Raw genomic sequence first — 22,179 nt, 5'->3', positions numbered from 1 at the left:
ATTAAAATATCAACTAACAATTACTGATTAAGAAATTATTAATAATATAATTTATGTCTTTAAACAGTTTAAATACTCAGTACTCTGGTACTGGCCATTAGATAGGTAGTTCTGCAATTATAATAAATTAATAACAAAAATAAAACTAATAAAAGATGAATCTGAGCATATACTTAGCCAAACACTAATACAAATTAAGTACACTATTAGTATAACACTAATACCAGCTGTTTAGATATTAGGCAATAGCTATGTACAATTTTGCTCAATAGACAACGGGTTATTTTAAATCGGTTCAGATATTCCAATATGTACCAAAATAAATTATAATTCATTACCCTAGATATTTAGATTTTTCCCGTTATATTAATTATAGGTATGCATATATTTATAAATAGATTATTAGCGTTTGCCATTGAATATAAGTCGAGTAAAAATGTAGTATTTCGCCGGGTATCGAGTAAGAGCCGAGTCTTAAATATGATATCGAGTACCCGGCCATCGAGTAATTACGTGGTACCCGGAACATCTCTAGTTAAAAATGTTCATAAATTTACTGGTATACCTACTGAATTTTAATTTTTTTAATCGAAATTCACGACAAAATGTTTTTATCAGGACACTGTCCCGGTAGAAGGTATTTACGAGTCATCTCTGTATTTTTTTTGGACAAGAAATAAACCATGGTATGGGTCATTCGACGAATGAAGGTTTATTTATGGTATTTTTTATTCTTCCACAGAAAATCATCGGTATTTAATAGTATTAATATAACGTGCATTGTATACCCCCATTAATAATCAAAACATCAAAACATTAGAAAAATAATAAAATATATGAGGTGTAGAATATAAAATGACAAAACATCAGAATAATAACCAACATTGTTTATTTTTTTCTTTCGACTATGCATATTAATTATAAACAAGTACTAATTTCGGTATTGATAGCAAAGCAAAAATCAAGCCAACTAACATGTTAGAACTGAAAAATCTTATATATGGGAAAAAATTATTAAGTATAGGTATCGTGTATTTATTTTTACAATTATTTTGATTTTTTTTTCGTGTTAATTAAAAAAAAAACTCCGAAAAATTGTGAGGTTAGGTTAAGTTATATTTGATTATATATGTATACATTTATTCCTTCTATAAGGTATATAAATTTACTATTACACCATTGCACGTCATATATTAATTGTACAACCTTAAGTTTAAAAAAAAATATTTACACGTCACGCATCCGAGTTAGCGTGTATTTGCGAGTCTATCTTGTTGAGTATCCTTAAAAGTCCAATAGAAAGTTAACATTTATTGAGTACTTTAAATGAATCGTGCGTTCTAATCGACGGGAAGGATTTCTACTTAAGATCGTTCGACGTCGATAATAAATAACTGTCAAATATACTATGTTAAACATGCACTTTTCTTTAAATAGTATATTTCTTATATACAATAGAATTTCAATAATGTTTTTTTAACTAAATTATATCACACCAGGCTCGTAATTTAGAAGATTCTTAGAAGTGATCGCTCCTCCTTCCCCAAAGACCATATTGTCATAACCACGAATTAAGATTTACGGTATACACTACTTTATTGCACACTATTTATATCCTTATCATTTTGAAGAAGTTTAATTACATCCTTAAAAAATTAATGGTAATAATAAACATATATTTACGTGCTGACGTACACGATATCAACATTGGAATTTTATCCATTTTATTATTTGATTTTTACATAATTCCAATTCGTTGCATATTATTTAATGTAAATTATTTTACAGAAATTTCTTTTTCTGACCTCAAGGTAAATCATAATAAATCTAATAATTTTACAACAGTGTACTATACTGTACTGTAAGCACCTTTTCGAGTAAAGCAAATCCATACCAAATAAATTTATTAATCACGTGTATGGTATTACACGCAATGTGAAAACAACATATCATATTTATATACTCTGAAAAAGTCTTTTTTTTTAGTTACCAAACATCTATGTACTTTAGATTTCCAATGGTTTTTCGTTTAATTTTGAAAACAATTACTCTTCTAGTGTTTTCTGGAGCTGCGTCTACAATATTTGAATTTTTATAACACATCATGTATTATTCGTGCACATTGCACAATGTGGAGGACTTCAGTCTCAATGCAGTAGCGCGAGGGGCTGCTAACATTTTCAATCATAAAACAAATAGTTATTTACAAGTTACAATACGTTGTTGTTATTAATGTATTATAAACTATCATACATAATTATGTATACCATTCGGATGTAACAATTAATTCCATTTCAATTTAGCATTATACGAGATAATCATGTACACCTATATTATATATATATATAAATTGATATAATTACATATACGTATATGAACAACGACAAATACTATATGTATGTGTTCAGATATAATATTATGTATTATACATACATATCTATATATATCATACGTCCGAGCAAAGCCAATCGTTCCACCTCTACTCCAATGTTTGACTCGCGAATTGAAATTTTGAACCTTGCTGTACACACGCCACTATATAAGGCACTCTCCCACGATTATAGTTCGATTTCTTTTACGTGATACGTGTAATTATATTATTATAATATTCCGTGAACAGTGTTTACATTACCTACTATTTTTACTCGTATTGTCATCGTAATCGTTGCTTGTCGAACACGTTCGCATTACAACTTTTAAAAAAACACACTTTTTAGTATTCAACTCAACAATTAAATTCGTCGGTACGTAGTTATTTCCATCACAAATGACTGAAACTACATACGTACCACATGCTTTACTAACATACATGCACGCATATCACTTCCCGTTAGTCATTTTTTCATCATTCCAAACGATTCATCTCGCTATTTTGGCCGTATTTTGACGACCGCAATACCGTGTTAAGTGCAAAACATTCTTCGACTACACACGTTCGTAATTTTAACAACGCATATTACTATCGTTAATCATAAATTAATACAAACCCGATTGAATATTTTTGCTAATCATTCGTCTCGTAATTTTTATAATACTATTCCACGAATGGAAGTTGTTTACCAGCGGTTTACTTCACCTTGTGTTCACGTTATATGTTTCAGACGTGATTTGCTATGAACTCAGCTATAGCATTCGTGATCATAATGTTGCTGGCCAGCCACGTAAGCAGCTCACCAATCATCAATTTTTCGTGGGACACGCCGAGGCATTTCTGTGGATCGCAACTCGCCAACGTGTTGCAGTTGATCTGCAAACAAGGATACAACTTTCATCCGGTCAATGATGGTTAGTGTCGGTTATTATTAAATATTATATTATTACTAGGCCCCGATACGTTAAAAATTAATGGTGATGACATAACAAGCAATCGGATTTTACGTCGTTTGCGTGATGTTGAAAAAATAATCGCATCAACATATTTATATAATTTATATTATAATGATATATGATAGTTTAACGGCAAAAAGTTTCGTGCTACTACTTATTGATTTCATGACGCGACGAAATTTTATTCGAAAGCCCGTTTAATATTTCACCGTTTATGCCATTATAATTATTATATGCGTAATTAGTCATTTTTTTTTTTTTGTGATTTTATATTACGCTGATGTGCATTAAATTCGACTTCAATTGAATGTTAACGTTTTTATTGATGAGAACAATTCATGTTTATTTATATTTGAAACCAGTGAAGTTCCCATCCGTTTTTTTGAGAGTGCACTATTCCGTACAGTGTCCGAATATGGACATTTTAATGATTTTTAGTCGGTAGTGGTAGAAAAGGGGGTTGTAAATATTTAGCGAAAAATCGAATTGTGTATATTTTTATTTTTTACATGAATAGAAATCAAAATGATTTAAATAAGTTGATACTATCGTGAACACATAATATACCATCAATAATTATTTCATAGTGATACACTGAGGGAAAACTAAATGTCTAATACAAAATATGAGCAAAATTAAAACATTTAAAACTAATTACAAACATTTAATAATCTCCGCCAAGTGCTTGAGACTTGAGAGTATACGTAGTATACCCGTGAATTTTCAAAATGATGTTGATAGTATACGGCGTACATTTAGTATACTATGGGAACACCACTGTTTAAGTAACTTATCTAAACATAAGTTTAAATAACTCATCTAAACATCAAAATGTTACCGCACATCTACATATGTTAAAAAACCTGTTCGTGCTCCAAAAATAATTATATTATATTTTTTATAGTTGCATAACATTTTATCATTTGAATGAAAATTCCATCAGACATTATACAGTGACAGAATTTCTATATTTTTTTTTTTATGCTTTGAGTTCCGAACCCTGGAATTGTAATATAACTACAGAGCATGATCAAGAGTGGAGAGTTCACGGGATCCAAATATATTGTAACCCGATCTCGTCCTCAAATTAGCGTTAAATTATACGTAAAAAATAATTTATAATTATAAGCTACGATACATACGAAGATCGAGTACATATTTCCTACACCTAAAATTCTTAGGTACCTCTATAAAACAAATATTACTTTCATAGTTTCTTTGTCAATCACTTACGAACATTACGCCACTCGAGAAATTTAAAAAGATTGCAACTCAATCACACGCGCAGTTAAACATTCTTTATCATCAAAAGCGCGAATAGTGTTTGATATTCGGGGAGAGGGGGAGAGTTTTATAAACAATTCGCGCCATACGATAATCGAAATACTATCTTATTATCACTTTATGCACAAAAAAGTCGTTGGTTTGCAAACAAATCCTCCTGAACTTTCCTCTCCCGATCGCATCACCGGATGCTTATGCCTCCTATTGCCAAACGCCGTTTACAGTACTGAAATCACATTTACAGCGTCTTAATGCTGTGGTGGCCTCCGGTGACGGTTGCGGCGGCGGCGATCGGCTGCAGAACGACCGCGAAACGGTTTTCACTTGTTTCACTCACCGCCCCCCCCCCTACCACTCTTCCAAGGTACACGGGTGACCCTGAATATGAATGTGTCACATGAAGTGCATTCTTTAAGGAATTTTCACTGGACGACAAACGATTTTCCCTCAAAACGGTCGACGTACGATGGCAGTGTTCGATTTCACTTTCGATCCGCATGATTATTAAAAACAAATCTTAATGCTGGTTGACTGATGAAACATCGATAATATGAAAATACATTGTACACAGATTTATCTGTCACCCCTGATTATTTTTTTTTTTTTTAAATCTTCTCTTGACAATTAATTGTGTTTTTAGCCCGATCTTTCGAAATACTATCAACTAGGCGACGTTTGTGTCGCCCAGTTAACCAGTCAAAAAAATTCACTGCACTCGCCCACGCAAACGCGCAGCACCGGACCACTTAGGCTGCACGTTACGTAGAAACCGGGTGATGACCGGTGATTATTTCTAAGGGAAGGAGATCAGAGTGTGTAATAACAAACCGGGAAAAAATGAATCCCCCTCCCCCCAGGGCTCGGAAATTGAATCTACATCTATATTTATTTATTTTATACGTTGATAATCTATTTATTGAAGATTAAATTGCGGTTCGAACCAACTAGACCCAAATACATACATACATACATGTACATATAAATATAGTGTATTTGAACTATTTTATAACAAAAAATTAACAATGATAACTATAGGTATTACGAAATCCTTGAACGTTTAGTACTGATTAAATATTTTCCGTTTCAGATGTTACCGTTCCAAGCCGACGACGAAAAAGAGTACCAATAGTAGAGGAGTGCTGCGAGAACACTTGCACTCCACATCACCTAAAATCTTACTGTTGGGGAAATCAAAGGTACCTAACATGTATAAATCAATGTTAAACAATCACTCTGCATAGTATACGGGCTTGTACGCTTTTCGATTATTGTTTATTCGTAATTTCACTATGTTTCCACTCGTGGTAATGGCTTTAATAACAGTTGACAAAAATAAACGAATATCTCATCAATAACATCATAATAATATTTTATGCATAATATTTCATACTAATAACATAATGCTCACGGCTACGAATAATCAATGTGCTATAACACTTATTGGCCTCGCATATGGTGCTTGTATATAGCAGGAATGGCGAACACACGATGTATAGAGTGACACGAGAATACAATTTTAGTGATACGCTAACTTAAATATAGTTCATATCTGTACTTCAGAATTTTTAAATAAAAATCTAAATAAGAAAAAGTTATCATTAAAAGTAATTTATAATTATCAATTTTCGAATCACTTGTTCGTATAATGTATGCAATGGCGTATTCAGGATTCATTTAACAGGGGTGTTTTAAAATTTAATAGACTTATGGTAAGTGGAAAGCTCTATTGCCCTCCTACATTACATTAATAAATACCATGTATTTATATAAATTATTATTTAAATGACTGTGTTAAGACAGTGTATGTAAAATCAACAAGTTGTGTACAACGTTTATTCAAATTATACTGCAAGTTTGTAATTTAATGAAATACCATAGAATATGGTCGACGGGGGGGGGGTGTTCTAACACCCATATCACCCTCCTAAATACGCCCCTGAATGTATGGATTATGATAGTAAATTATTTTAAGTATAAAAATAAATAGTTGTAAATGTGTGTATTTTTAAATCGTTTTATGCTGTCACGTCAGCTGCTCTATTCAATTTTTATTCGTCGCGCAAATACTAAGTTTCGCCATCCCTTACTGTATACTGTAGCTGTAAGTATAGTATACAACTACTACAATGGTATAACAGGCGGCATCTTCCAAATAATTAAACATAATGTAAAAATCTCGCGTTAACGTTTCCGTGTTAAACGCGATATTATCGTTATAGGAAAAGAAAATATTTCTAAAAAAATATACGTATTATGTAGCTGAAGCGAGAGATATTATCATATATTGTATTTGCTGGGCAGGAAGTTTACACAACTAACAATAATACATACTATCCTTCCTCGTTACAACATTTCATTCTCGTTGTTGCCGTAACGCAAACGCAGGACCGATTGCATGCGTTTATTTTTTCTTTTATTTCCTGGACTATTGTTACAAAATACTACTTGTTTGTCATTTTGTATGTTACCAAGAAGACAATAGCACTGGACGCGAAGGCACTGCAATTGTTACAATTTATATTAGTACATGAATCCGTATCAGTTTATTATCTACTATACTAATAAAAACATAACTCGTAAACGCGGTAAAATACGATTAAGAACGCTGAATTTTTTTTTTTCCAACGTTGCTAAATGTAATCGATCGATAATATGAGCACAACAATCTGTTGATATTTCTCGGACTTTTATCGGATTAGATGGATGTAAGATACCAGATACGAGAAAATAACGGTTAGGCTTTACAGTCGTCGCACAAACTATTCATCTATTCGTATTAGATATTTTTATGAGTTCTACATATTTTACAATTTTTACATTTATGTTTATAATTATTTTATTTTTATACATATATATTTCATTATTTTATAAGTTTTTTATACATATATACACTATACAGGTATTAGATATTTTTATAAGTCCTACATATTTTTAATTTTTTATTCATATTATATATTACATATTATTAGGCACTTATTTGTATACGATTATAATTATTAGTTTATGACTTTTTTCAAGAATATTTATTGTATGTTTACTGAATTTTTCAAAAGTCAAATAAATTATATGGCAAACTATGGCAACGTTGCACATAAATTCGTTCTCAATTGTTCGATAGCCCGTAAACGAAATCGAATACCAATATTATTTTATGCGGTTTCCCACACCCGTTTATGAAACAAAAACCGTACAACCACAATAGATTGTATACATGATAGGCTTTATAATATAGTTATTATAGTATGCGAAAATAATTATTAAAATATTAAATTAATGAAATTTAGTTCTCAATAAATATTATATTTATTTGTTATTCAATGATTGTTTTACAAGTATGTGGATCTGGAGGGAAAAAATGATTCCCTCCCACTAAAACAATTACATACATATACCCGCCACCCAATTCAATGATTAATACAATTATTTTATTCATTAAATATATTCATAGAGTTTACTAACAACAAACACGATATTTTTAACACGAAAATGCCACATCAACATGATTCTGATGGGTTAATTTGTAATCTTTTGACCGTCCACTATATACATATATAATATTCATATTCACCCATACCACCTTAAAACGTCACAAACACTTGGCTGTCTTATAATATATATATATACATAATAGTATATGTCACGTCAGATTAGCCTCAAGTTTTCATTTCAGTACATTATACATAACTGAGTATTTAGTTGGCTTCAATTTTTTTCATTATCATCAACAACTATTTCATTCACATCTATTCTTCTAATTCACATTTACTCTGCGGACGAGTAGAAATCTATTAACAGCACCAAAAACAAGCAATGATTTATTATCATTTTCGAATTTATTGCTTCCAATTTATTTCATTACATTTTACACTGATTTCATCATGATTATTATAAATACATATTTATGATTATAATTTTTTAATTTTTTTATACTGTCTAACCAACCGGACGTGAGAAACGTTAGCGTCGATTCTAAAAAACGTATATTATTACAATTTACAGGTCTGGTATCTGGAGCGTTTTGGATCCGTCCGTAGAGAAACCCTCTGTAGACAAAATCGCAAAACCCCAGAAAAACCCCACGAGTAATACACTGTCCCAAAGACAAGACGTAGTAGACAACAATCTACTGGTTGAGTATACGACTACCAAAATCACCAAATCCAATAGTATTATATCTAATTCTAAAGAGCTCAGTAGGCAAAACAACATTAAGTACAACACGATTCCGCACATCCCAAAGAAAGAAGTAAGCTGCAATATCAATTCTACCGCTCTGTATACATACAATAATAATGTGTATATATCTACATAATACAATATTTGTAAATTATAAAATGTCCAATCAGGATCGCTGTGGCGGCGCTCGGTGCTATAACACGTTTTTAAACTTAAAATTTTGCATGCGAAATTTTTGTGTTATCTCGCACACTTATATGTATTTATATAATATTATGTACAAATATATTTATACATACGTGTACGAACAATATATATTATTAGAACTGTTATTATTATTAATATTATTATTATGGTATATTTTTGCATGCGTAATTATATTCATATATTTAAATAACGCATTTGGTTTATCTTCCAGCCGATGATCGTCCAGGATCTGGTACCAGGACGAGTGAAAACTGTAACACCATATTTTGACAAAATGCCATCGGTCATCATTACTAAAACGCAACACTGAAACTCGGGAATAATTGCTGCTCGTCTTCTATTTTGACTTTCAAAACATCTAAATTTCTAACACTGTTTGGTTTTTTAATCACGTTTCGTTTTAATAGAATTTTCTTTTTATTATATACATACCTACTACCTATGTGTGCGCCTGGAAAACGAAGAATTAAAAACAAAATATCAAGTCTGGTATTAATTTTAATTTATTTTATAAGTATAATAAGCGTGTTTATATAATATAATAAGTCATTCGTTCCTGTGTTAAGTTTGCACAATTTTAGTCCACGATAAGATTGTCGGTGGGTAATTAATAACAATTTTTAAAAAATTATTATAAAACAAGTCTGTGATTTTACGGCAATATATATATATATACTTTCCATTGTATGGAACATAGGTATATATTAGAAAAAATATTATGACTATATGACTATTATTTGTGTATACGTACTGATAATAATTACCCATACATAATTTAATAAAACAAAATATGTTAAAATTGTACACATTTGTTCATTTCTTATCGCAAAAACCTCTGATATCTTCGATGGTGCACTTTCTGATGCAGCACTCTTGGATAATCTTTTGAAATTGATCCACATTTCTAACGCTGTTTTTATTGACGTCCTGGTCTGAAAACGAAGCGTTTTATTAAACAATGATAAACACATGGTAACGTCAACATTATACTCGATTGACGTCTTGGAACTATTCTGTTACGCATTCTATCCGAGTAAACCGATAAGTGACTTGGACGCTGAGGCTTAACAGTAGATTCTAAAACAAATAATTATACATATAAAATATATACGATACAGTGACGTGTTTATACGAATATTATGGTTTAAAAATACAAATAATAAAATATTTACACTATTATGTTCAAATATGAACTTGAGATTTAAAAGAATCTTTTTAGAAGAAGAAATAATTTCTCTTCCAGAGAGAGAAATTTTCAGATTAAAATATAACAACGAATTATGCGTGCAAGTTATGTGTGGACATTTAGATTGAATATCATGGTTTAGAATATAAATATAACTATTTTTAAATTTAAATATAACATACATGTATATAAATTAGAACTGCATTCATAAAATAATATAGAACAAAATTGTTTGCACTCTCGTATGATGAATTAATTTGTAATGTTTATATTTCCAACCGAAATAATAACATAAAGAGGATATCAGATCATGTTTAGTTTTCTTTGTCAATCTAACGTATACTGCAGTATAGTAAAATCACACTAGATATTGAAAATATATGTTGGCGTTTTTATTAGATTTATAATTGAGCCCATAAACTTTAAACAGAAGAATATTTTTAAGAGTTTAACAAATTTGTTTGTAAAATAACGTCTGATAAAAAGTTACGATTATATATAACAAATCTTAAACTAAAATCCTTATATAATATAGATCGAACATTAAAATATAGGAATACTATAAAATTATTGTCTTAATGATTTTAAAGTCAACTTTTAAGTTAAGAATATTCAAATTAAAGCACGAGTACTTTAAAATACACTTACGGACATTAACCAGAGATCTATTTAGAGTTTTGACGCCCCATGTACAGTTTTATTGCCACACCTACACATGTTTTATACGATTTTCAAGAAAGGTACTATTTATTATCTATGGATTTTACGCGATCAACATTTGATAATATTATCATGAAAATGAAAATCGCCATAGGTCACTTTGCAAAATCTTAAAATATTAAAATTTTTCAATTAATGAATGAAAATATATGATGGATTATGGTTGCAAAAAAAATGCTGCCACTCTTTAATTCCAAAAAAATGTATCACCCGGGGTGATGGTAAGCCCCCCCCCCTAAATATATTCTTGACCTTAACTACAGGCAGAGTGTGGATTAAACGCATTAATTGAAACCAAAATGATTGCAGATAATGCGTAATATTGATCATTTTATTCAAATAAATTATATTGATTATAATATTATCATAAATTAAAATACCGGATGTACAATGTGGGTTTAAATACAATTTTTAAAAACGATAAATTGAGATCAACGTCGGTAATAAGAATACCAACAAATTCTCTAAATAAATATGTGATTGGACAGTCCTCAAATAATTACGCGTATGCACTACGCAAACGTAAAACATAATTTGTAAAATGTAGTGCCAAAGATAATTTAAGGGCACAGGATAATTGAAAAACGTATAATATTTTACTGTAAGATTTCTAAATAACAAGGCTAATAATTTTAATGAAACTAAATACTTTTTTAAAAATTAATAACTAACTATACTGCTCGATCAAACTTTGAAAATCAAACAACTCTCAATGTTAGCTTAAAATTCCCTCCCGATATCTACACAAATATGTTAACCTTCTAACCCAGGATCTCCAACTTTTTCTATTCTTATATATTCTTAAATCTCATTATCTCTCTATTATTCAATAAAAATTTTGGTCTGTGATGCCAAAACGTATTTCAAATTTAGCCCGTCATAAAAAAAAGGTTGGAGCTATCTGTTCTAACCAAATTAATGCAAGAAATAATATGATCCTGTTCTGCCACTACGCCGCCTAAAAATCACACGAAAAATCTTCCCCTAAATATTAGAGTTCTCATTTAATAAAAACGAATAGCACACACTACCTGGTAGATTACATAATGTGCTTCCGTTGAACAAAAATTCAAAAACTAAACAAATAAACTAAAAGATTTTATTAAATAAAAAAACGTCATCAGACACCTTATATTTTAGCAACAACTCACTCTGGTAAACCATAAGAAAAACTCTTCAATCTTAATCATCAGTATTTCCTCAGAAAAAAAATGACAGATCCTACATAAACATATTTTGCCATCATCTCTATTCTACTTTCCAACCACATAGTTATAGGCGTGTGCATGGGATGAGCAGGTTGGGAAGCTGCTCCTTCTACGGGTTGAATTTTTCTCCCGTAGTTAAAAAAAATATAATATAATTTTCTATAATAAATAATTTATAAATATTGCGTGTGCTGTGTCCACGTATTAATTTATATAAACTACAATATAATTGAATAATTAATATTGGGCAACACTCACATATATATTACCTCTCCTTCCAGCAAGGTCTGCGGATACCTATGCAAACAGTAACATTTTTGCCTAAGCCATATTTAAAAAATACACTGTTTCTTATCTTGTTAATTTACATTGATGTGATAGAGATCTTTTTCATTTACTCGTATAAACACATTCGACCAAGCGAAATGGATGCTTTTCGAAACTCGGGTTGATGCAAAACCCCATGTCATAAATTAATTACAGCAGAGATGGCAATTCCATTTCTCCTAAAAAAACCTGATTTTTCTTGACATACGTATAAATCTATATGTAAAAGCTATCACACTTCCCGGACTTAATAGACATTTTCTGTGATTATCATAATCTATAAGCTTGAAAAAACCCTCTGACTTCCTCTAAATCATACAGACCTATTAGCCTTCTTCCATGATTTTCAAAGATTTTTGAAAAACTTATGTTAAAAAGTATCTTTCCTCTCAACGGAACTAACCTACATAACAATAGCTGTGGATTTCATCACGGTCTTTCGGCAATATACAAAAGTCCATCGTCTAATCAATAAAATATTTTTCACACTAGAAAAAACTTATTACGTACAGATGTTTTCTTAAACGTAGCCCATACCTTGATAGAGTATGGAGTAAAGGCCTTTTATTCTAACTGAAATCTATTCTTCCCAAAAACTTTTATCAATTATTTAAATCTTATTTAGAAAACATACATTTCACTGTACTAAAAGGATTTTCTTATTTTAAAAAATCTCCAATTCACGCTAGAGTAATTAGTAACCTAACCAAGTCACCTCAGACTTCATAAAAATCACCTAAACCAATTATAAATTTGGAAAAAAAGAGTAGGAGATAGAATTCAACGAGACAAAATCCATCTATAACACATTAATAATAAGGCGAAGAGATTGTCTTCTCATTGATCTCAACATCTTTTCTACCTGCTTATTACGTTTGATATATAGGACTACACCTAGACCACTGGTAAACCTGAGCTAATTATACCAATATCAAACGCCTCGTTTTAAAACACCGTTTTTGATAAATACGCCATTTTCTCATATAACTATAGGTACATTAAAATCAATGATAAACTTATATTAGATAAACCACTCTCAAACTAAATTTAGCTTAGGATATCCAGTTATAGAGAGTCGTAAAACTCTCAAGAACCAACAAAATTCAAATGTTTCAATCTAATTACGCCAAATAACTAAGACCTCGTTCTACGTTTCTAATATTGCCACTCTAACAATCCACAACATTAATTAAACATTCTACAAGCACTTACATTCTAGTATCCACAACTATCGTAACCCTTTCATTTATGAACTATCCCAGCTAACCCTAGAAAATGCCTAAAACGAACTTGGTGTCGCGAACTATTGAGTGATTATCTTTCACTATCCAATACCATAAAGTTCAATGGTTGATTCTTGCATCCATGACCAGCCTGAATATAAAATAATTAAATGTATTTTATGTAACCTTATATTTCATATTAATTTAAAATAACCATCATTGGTGTTTATAGAAAAATTATTTGTAAAGAAATATTTAAAATTTTGTGAAAAAAAAACAATATTGAGTGAACGTTATTAAACTTTTATTGGAAGTAAGGTCAAGACAATAAAATTGAGTTGTAAACACGTAAAAATGTGACAAAGCTTTCAAAATTGTATTGTCTCTAAAAACTATGTATCGGGGCAAAAAATTAATACTTGCAACACTGCATACAAATTAAGAACAACTACTAAACATAGGTATACGTAATTTAGTACACAATGGCGAGACAAATATTTACGAATAATAATGCACCCCAATATTTTAATACTTATTTCATAAGGATGCTGCGATCTGTGAAATATTTTCAAGTTCCATTGCTGTTTGTTTATAAATGTATGTTTTAGGATTTTTAGAATATAAGTTCATATTTCAGTACATTTAAAAAAAATTCACGTATTAGTAGGTTACCTGTGAAATAAATTGTACTAAACCTAATCTAATAAATTTAACCTAGCTAATGAAAATATTGAAAGAATCTTTAATGGATCAAGTATCCAAAAATATTTTGCCTCAAAGAGACTAGAATAGGCCGGTCACATATAGCGAGATAAGGACAGCCAAATGAGACAAGTTGTGGTATCTAAACCGAATAAAACACGCCCCAGAGGAAAATCACGTCAACGTTGGATAAATCGGGTAAAGAAAGATTAACCTAATGTAAGTAGATGAAACCGCAATAATTGAAGATGCAAACAACAGAGACCGATGGAGAGGCTTAGTAGAAGCGGCGAAGGGCCTCAATGGCCAATAAAAGCTTTAAAAAAAAAAATAAAAAAAACCTAATCTAACCTAATAAAAATCCTTTCAACACACCACTGGACGAAAGTATGATATTTTACAAGAAATTTCAAAATACTTTGGGAATAATTTCCTATTTAAAAAAGTATAATTTAAAAACTTTTGTAGCAAATCTACTGCCTAACAAATAAAAATTATTTACAGACTTAAATATTATTTTTAAATTAATTAAAATCTTATAAACACATAAATTTAAAATATAACGTAACTACCTTCATCACTAGTAAGAAAGTCTGGAATAAGAGTAATTAATTATTTATCATTTAGAAATGTACCAATATATTTTTTTGTACACATGGTCAACACACTTGATTTTTTTACATACTATAATAGAATAATACATGATTAATTACCTCTGGGTTTTTTCTCATCCGATATTTTTATGAGTAAATCTTCCTCGTCAAAGTCGTCAACCATCTTTTGATATTCTTGTTCAATATCACTTGCAAATCTCAAAGGCAACACTGGCCAGACATTGTTAAAATTGGATGAACGTTTTTTCAATCCACAAATAGTGACAATTATATTTTTTATACCCAATTTATCACATGATTCTATCGATTCCACCAGAAACATGATAGTTACTAAAGTAAAAATCATCTAAAATCCCATTAAATAATTAAAGTAAAATTATGATTAATCTTTTCAAAATAACTTACAAATTTTATCATTTTAGTTCTATTCTATGATCTTTAAAGTTAATATTCACATGTACTCACTACTAATTCACAAGATAGTATGATACCCATATCCATGAATAAGCAACTTAAATAATATTTCTTATCATTTTAAATTCTTTTTATTTGATTTTATTACTTTTTTATGTGTTTTCAGAACAATACATTAAATATGACGCAAAACACATAATAAATAAATACTACAAATTCCATAAATAAACAATGACATTGTTATTTTTAAATATTTGAATAAATGACAAAATATAAACAAAAAATATTTCCTAAATAAATGTGCATTAATAATATAAAATTAAGAATACAATACCAAATATAAAGTAATAATGATTAACTTAGGATAAAAATTTTATAATTAAATCAGCAACTGTCTGTTTAAGTTTGTCTAACTTAGGCAGCAACTGCTTTGTATGGTCGCTTTTGCATCATATTTATTTTATCTCCAAGACTGAGTGCCATACCCTGAAATAAAATTTCACAATTTAACAAATTACAATCATGAATTTCAAATTATTATTATAAGACTATAAAATAATTTATATTCAAAGTTAACATTCATACTTCTTCACTTTTCTGTACTAATAAAAACGTAAAAATTCTAAAACAATTACATTTTTTTCCCCTAGAATTTAAATAATCTTTTATATTTTAAGAACACAATAGCCATCAACACATATTTCAACATAATAAAATACTTTTGTATATAGTCAATGAAATTGTAAACAACATTACTCATTTATGACTTAAATAGAATTATTCACTAATTAAATATTATTTGTTGCATATGTACTATGTATGATAAATATATTGTTTTGTTTTTAATATTAAATAAACTAAAAACTGCATTATTAATTAATGACACAAAAATATGTTACACGAATACAAAATAAACATTAATATTTTTTATCAGCAAATATTTTTATCTAGACAGTTATTATTAGGTCACAATTAACTAGTTTTTAGAAGGGAGTGAAAACTCTAGGAACTCCTCAAACAGTAATCTCACTTGAAAATTCAACGACTGTGAATTTAGACACGTTCATCTAAATCAGCTTGGCTACAATTGTAATGCCCCCATTTATTACATTAATTTAATATCAAATTTACAAAATTGACAATTCAATTATTAACAGCTTAAATACATCCTAACAATAAATGTATCATTTTAGAACTTAGATATGTAATTACCTGACTTTTAGCTCGAATTCGAATATGACCACTAACTTGTGGTTTATCTATTCCTTTTTCAATACTCAAATTTGCTAGTGCATCTTCACCAAATATTGATCTTGCATATAAATTTGCCGCCATAAATCCACACTGTCCAGATAATGCTTTTTCAGGAGTCAGACATTTCATGTTGGTGCTCTTTAATAAATGAGCCAAGTATTCATTGAGATCGGTCAAACTTGTAGAAACAGAAACCTAAACGAATCCAAAATTGAAAAATGTGTACACGAATATAACATAAGAAACTATACTTTGTTTTCCCATTCAAACTCTGTCCACATTTGACGGAACTCGGAATCATTACATATAGCTGGCATTATATAATCCATTATATCTATACGAATGTCATCTAATACAACCACATTGCGATCACCAATTGCACCGCCAATATCATAAACTGGGACAAGTAAATAACAAATAATTTATACAATATTTATAAGAAAAAACTTTAAATATTTTACCTATATTGCCAAAAATTATGCCATTTTCAGTAGAAGCAACTTTAACACTGGCTTTAATATTACAAAAATCATGAGGAGCCAAAACTACAGGTTGTGGTTTTTCTACTAATTTCAGATCTCCCATTGTTGCTAACTCAAGAGTACAATTTTGCAATGTATCACCTATTATTAAAAAATCATAAATTATTCATATCTTAAATTTAATACCTTTTTTTTTTACCTGTTTGATTAACAATCAACACATCTAAAACAATATCATATTGATTTACATGTACATAAGCTTCAGCATAAACTGGGTCAGAAAATCCAGTAAGTTGAGTAACTTTATTCAGTTTGCTATTGGTTGAAAGACCTGATGCGCCATCACCACTACTTTGATGAATAGAACTACCACCAGCAACTGCCTGATTTAAGCTAAGTTCGAATACATTTTCGGTACCTTCGGTACCATTACTGCTTGTTCGCAAAAATACAATAGCATCATCTACATTTACCTTATGTCCTGGTTTTTCTTTAGCTTTAAAATAGTAAAATTTTTAGCAAATAAGTAAAAAAAAAAAAAATTTCTATAAATTGTATTCAAATACTAACTTTTTTGTTACTACTTTCTTCATCCACTTTAGCAGCCAACATTTCATTCAATGATTTACTACATTCTTGGAGATAAATATTTTCAATTTCAGTATCTCTATTATTCAATATTTTAATACTTTCCAAAATCTTATCTTCATCATCAATACCAATTGGTTTTGAACAAATTCCTAAATAAAGATTAAATGCATATTGTTTATTTTTTAACAGTCATGCCCGCAGTATATGTAAGTTGAAAATAATATAATATGAAAAACTAAAAAACTAGTATAAATTTTCAAGTAATATAATTATATATGATATATTAACATAACAAGCAATTTTACATATAATACATTTTGAAAAATATTGTCAACTGAAAATTGATAAAAAGTTCTATAAAATAAAATAACCATCAAATAAAAAGACTAACCATTAATAGTCTTCCAACATAATTATTTCAAATACTTATTCATATAATAACTGATATTAATAATAAATTAATTAATATAAATTATTTAATTACCTGATTTTCCAAGCCTTAAAATGTAAGTCAGAATTAACATTAGATTGACACAAAATTGATTGGCCTTAATTGGATCTTGTCCTTCCCAAATTTCAGCATATCTAATGCCTAATTTAGTAAAAGTAGTGCCCAATGCTGCACCAATATAATAATCTCCATCAATTAAATATTGCCGTAATGGAGGTCTTTTAGATTGATTATTTCGAGGAGTATTTGTTATAAATGCTGATTGAGTAGCATATGTGCCATCAGATGTAACCAACTGTGAACCACTTGATCCGAATTCTTCAATATTTTCTGTATCTCCAGCTGCTTTTTTCAACTCATCTTCAACTAAAGGCATCTATAGTAAAATAAAATCATTAAACTAAACAGTAAATAATTATTACAACCATTTAAATATTATTTTTTTTTTTTTAGAATTATAGCCTACAACATAAAAATATATATATTTAAATTATTTTTGTCTAACAAATAAAATAATATAATGATATTAAAAGTTAACCATATATACTGTATAACATTGAGATTAATAAAGAAAATTATTTATATTACTAACACAACAATAGTTTTAAATGTTTTATGGAGTTTAAAATATTTTAGTTAGAAATTTGTTTGGTTTCCCAAATAGTTGTATTAATAGTTATGTATATATTTTTTTAAATATAATGAAATAACTGAAATTAAAAACATACATCTCCAAGTGATATTTTAATTTGTTCAATTGTAGCTTCAATGTCTTCTTGTGAGTTAGCAAATTCTCCAAGAATCCATAATGCAGCTCTATGAACATTGGCCGACTTAATGGATTGAAAAACTTCTAATAGATGCTGAATTATGAGAGGACGCAATGATTCAAAGAGATATATTGCTTCACGCAAAAATACCATAACATCTGTGGCAGCCAATTCTATACTATCTGACAAAAATTCAATAAGAACAGGTATCACTGTTGCAGCAATATCTGGGAACTAAAAACATCAAATAAGTTAAATTGTTAACATTCAAAACTATTTGTACTAAAAACAAACCTTTATAGAACAAGTATGAAGGGTGCGCACTAACAATTGTCTATATTTCCCAGTATCTTCATGTTCAGCTAAATTATGAGTTTTTTCTACTTCATTTTTAAGTACAAAAACCATTTCTTCTATGTTACGTGATGATACCAGATCCAAAGCTAAACAAAAATATAAAAACAAATTATAACCATTAATTATAAAGAATAAAAAGCAGTATAGACAATTACCTAAATTCAATGTCTTTTTCCTAACTTCTAAGTCTGTACTAGACAATACCCTTAATATATCCATAACCAAATCTTGTAGTACTCTTTCATGAGAAGGATGATCTTTTAAAGCAATCAAGCGGTCCAAAACAATAAGTTTTACATTATTATCACTTTCCTTGACAATTAGTTCAATGTAACATGAAGCTGCTGCCTATAATTTCAGTTATTGTATTTTTATTTACATTTTTATTAATTAAATATACCTTCACAGCAGTAGGTGCATTTGATAAAGTGACCAACGTTCCAGCAGCTTCATATCGAACAGCCGGACTACTAGAATTTAGTAAATTATATATACAACGAATGAAGCGAGAACGTTCTGACGGATTTGCATGGCACACCTAATTTCACAGGTATAGTTAGTTAACATGTTATGACCTAAAAAGGATTAACTTACTTTATATATAAGTTCTACAATAACTAGTTGTAGAATGTCACCAAAAGAAGCAACTTGATCTAGACAAGAAGCAAGATATGCAAGTGCTCTGTCTTGATCAGCATGTAACAACATCATAAAAGCATTACGTTTGCAAGACATATCTTGTTCTCCATCAAGAAAATTAGCAATAAGTTCAGGTGCATCAGGTATCAAAAATTCAAAATTCCTATTAAGCAAAATATAATTAATAAAGTGTTAAAAGCTTTCATGAATTTATGTAATATATATATATATATATATCTTTTTAGATATAATCAAGTTTTTATTAGTCTGCTGATATTTCAAACCATTAAGTAGTTTTTTATTATACAGTAATCCCTTGTTAACCACGGTTAGATCCACAATAAAATGTTATTGATGCGATAATGTTTTATCGTTAATACACGAACACTGTAGATAATTTATTTTTGACAATTGTAGATAATTGTTATTATATTTCTAGGTATAACAACAATTATGTATGAAAAACGATGTACATACATATATACATACATATATATATACATATATATATATATATATATATACTAATTGCAGATAAGCCACATCAAGTGAACAGAAGAAGACTATGGAAAGTAATGGACCAAATGGGGATACCAAGAAAGATCACAAGAATGACCCGAGCATATTTACATGAATTGAAATGTAAAGTGAGAAGGGGAAAAATTAAAAGGATTGATGGTCTTTTTATCTGCGGTCTCATTATTTATGCAAATTTGCTGGGATGTAATCTCCGCAGATAACGAGGGATTACTGTTTTCCAAAATTGAAACCTGCAATAGATCTGAAAATTCAGCACATTTCTCAAGACATGGATGCGTCCAAGAGAGAAAATAGTAAAACATTTTAATATTTAATGTTTAAAAATAATTAGTTTAACTATGTATACAAATTTAAATTACCTATAAATAGTAAATATTGCAAGTACAGCATTACGTCTAACATAAGAATGACGATGTTCAAGACATGCTCTAATAGTGGGCATTAATGGCTCTAATAATTCTGGTTCTTTTAATTTGCATAAAAAACGAAGAGTTGATCCTCTTAAGTATTCATTTGGATGTTGTAAATCCTTAAAAAGCAAAGGAAAAGTTTAAATAATTTATAAATGTTCAAAATAGTTTTCTAAAAATACAAATACATATTTAATTACAATTTTGGTACAAGATACAAAATTTGTAATCTTTATAGTATGGAATTTTATTTAGTAAGATTGACAGATGTAAGAATGTAATTATTTGCAATAATTAAGAAAATATATCAAAAATAAAAATTTAATTAAGTCATCTTACCACAAAAAATTTAATTAAATTAATTAAACTTTTATCTTATTCATTATTGTATTTACCTTACGATATGCATCACAAACTAATATCATTTCTTGCAATAGTTTTCCATCAGCTGTAGTTTTTGGTACAATTTCCCAAAATATTAAAAGAAGTTTTTTAATTGTATGATCTTGAAGTGGTAAAATAAATCTGATTATTATCATCAATAATCCTGGTAAGCGTTCTCCATTTGCTATCATATGAATGACTTTTTTCAATGCTTCAATTTTTGTTTTGCTATCTCCTTTTTCTAAATTTAAACCAAAATAAATAGTTATTAATAATACCTTACATTATCATAATTTTAAGTTCAAACCAAGATCTGCTTTGAGTTGCATTTCATTTGGCATTTCATAATCACTAGAGATATTGATCAAAGTGTAACAAGGCTGTTCGATGGACGACATTCTGACTAAAAAAATATATGACATATATTTGTGTTAATAAAATACCAGCAAAATATTTTTTTGTACAACATTATTGTGTCTAATATTTTGAACATAAAAAACATATATGAACACTCACATACTTATCACGACAGAATCCGAAAATGAAAAGTGGCTTATTTAACTGAACATCAATAATGAATAATCTTAAATTACCAAAACCGTTTATAGTAGAGCACTAAAATTATGTTAAGCTATTTAGTATTTCAGATTTAAATCTGTAAGAATAATAAGAAAGCAATTATTTCACAAGTGTTTTTTTCTTATCGTGATAACACGTCATAATATGATACGATACATTTAACTGATTACCATGGTCGATGTTAATACCACGTAAATGCCATTAAAGAAATCGGCGGTGATTTTTGCTGTACTCAAAAATAAGCTGTTTATTATATTATTGCATTATATCTTGACTATATTGGACGAATTTACTCGCTGTTACTAAATTCGCCCGATGTAATCGAGGCAATAGT

The 22,179-nt window shown here is 29.1% G+C and overlaps 3 protein-coding genes across 5 annotated transcripts in view; 1 reads left to right on the top strand and 2 right to left on the bottom strand.

Moving 5' to 3' along the window:
• LOC112692379 overlaps positions 1-9,490 on the top strand; it is a 29,083-nt gene extending 19,593 nt beyond the window's left edge. Inside the window, exons 2-5 of the mRNA XM_025567036.1 lie at positions 3,102-3,285; positions 5,699-5,807; positions 8,611-8,857; positions 9,206-9,490. Of these exons, the coding sequence (XP_025422821.1) occupies positions 3,114-3,285; positions 5,699-5,807; positions 8,611-8,857; positions 9,206-9,304 (627 nt within the window). The 5' untranslated portion in view covers positions 3,102-3,113 and the 3' untranslated portion in view covers positions 9,305-9,490. The remainder of the gene's footprint in view (positions 1-3,101; positions 3,286-5,698; positions 5,808-8,610; positions 8,858-9,205) is intronic.
• A 236-nt stretch (positions 9,491-9,726) lies between these two features.
• LOC112692372 lies at positions 9,727-15,486 on the bottom strand. 2 transcript variants are annotated; one of them, XM_025567028.1, is made up of 4 exons: positions 15,380-15,486; positions 15,074-15,320; positions 9,985-10,071; positions 9,727-9,926 (listed from the first exon to the last, which is right to left on the bottom strand). In XM_025567028.1, the coding sequence occupies exons 1-4, from the start codon at positions 15,389-15,391 to the stop codon at positions 9,808-9,810; spliced, it is 465 nt and encodes a 154-aa protein (XP_025422813.1). In that variant the 5' UTR covers positions 15,392-15,486; the 3' UTR covers positions 9,727-9,807. The 2 variants fall into 2 exon arrangements, with proteins under 2 accessions (XP_025422813.1, XP_025422814.1); XM_025567029.1 differs by having other exon boundaries at positions 15,074-15,304; positions 15,380-15,440.
• A 212-nt stretch (positions 15,487-15,698) lies between these two features.
• On the bottom strand, positions 15,699-21,968 carry LOC112692367 (coatomer subunit beta). 2 transcript variants are annotated; one of them, XM_025567023.1, is made up of 16 exons: positions 21,783-21,968; positions 21,574-21,669; positions 21,278-21,507; positions 20,832-21,001; positions 19,888-20,095; positions 19,694-19,831; positions 19,449-19,641; positions 19,231-19,379; positions 18,895-19,170; positions 18,200-18,542; positions 17,694-17,864; positions 17,324-17,620; positions 17,104-17,265; positions 16,894-17,039; positions 16,601-16,837; positions 15,699-15,874 (listed from the first exon to the last, which is right to left on the bottom strand). In XM_025567023.1, exons 2-16 carry the CDS (start codon positions 21,662-21,664, stop codon positions 15,803-15,805), a joined length of 2,883 nt encoding a protein of 960 aa, XP_025422808.1. In that variant the 5' UTR covers positions 21,665-21,669; positions 21,783-21,968; the 3' UTR covers positions 15,699-15,802. The 2 variants fall into 2 exon arrangements, with proteins under 2 accessions (XP_025422808.1, XP_025422809.1); XM_025567024.1 differs by having other exon boundaries at positions 21,787-21,968.
• Positions 21,969-22,179: the final 211 nt, after the last annotated feature.

This window comes from Sipha flava, unplaced genomic scaffold (assembly GCF_003268045.1).
Source record: "Sipha flava isolate LNK unplaced genomic scaffold, YSA_version1 73_pilon_pilon, whole genome shotgun sequence".
Classification (NCBI taxonomy): domain Eukaryota; kingdom Metazoa; phylum Arthropoda; class Insecta; order Hemiptera; family Aphididae; genus Sipha; species Sipha flava.
Note: the sequence above shows the minus strand (reverse complement) of the source record. Positions and strands in the feature narration are given on the sequence as shown.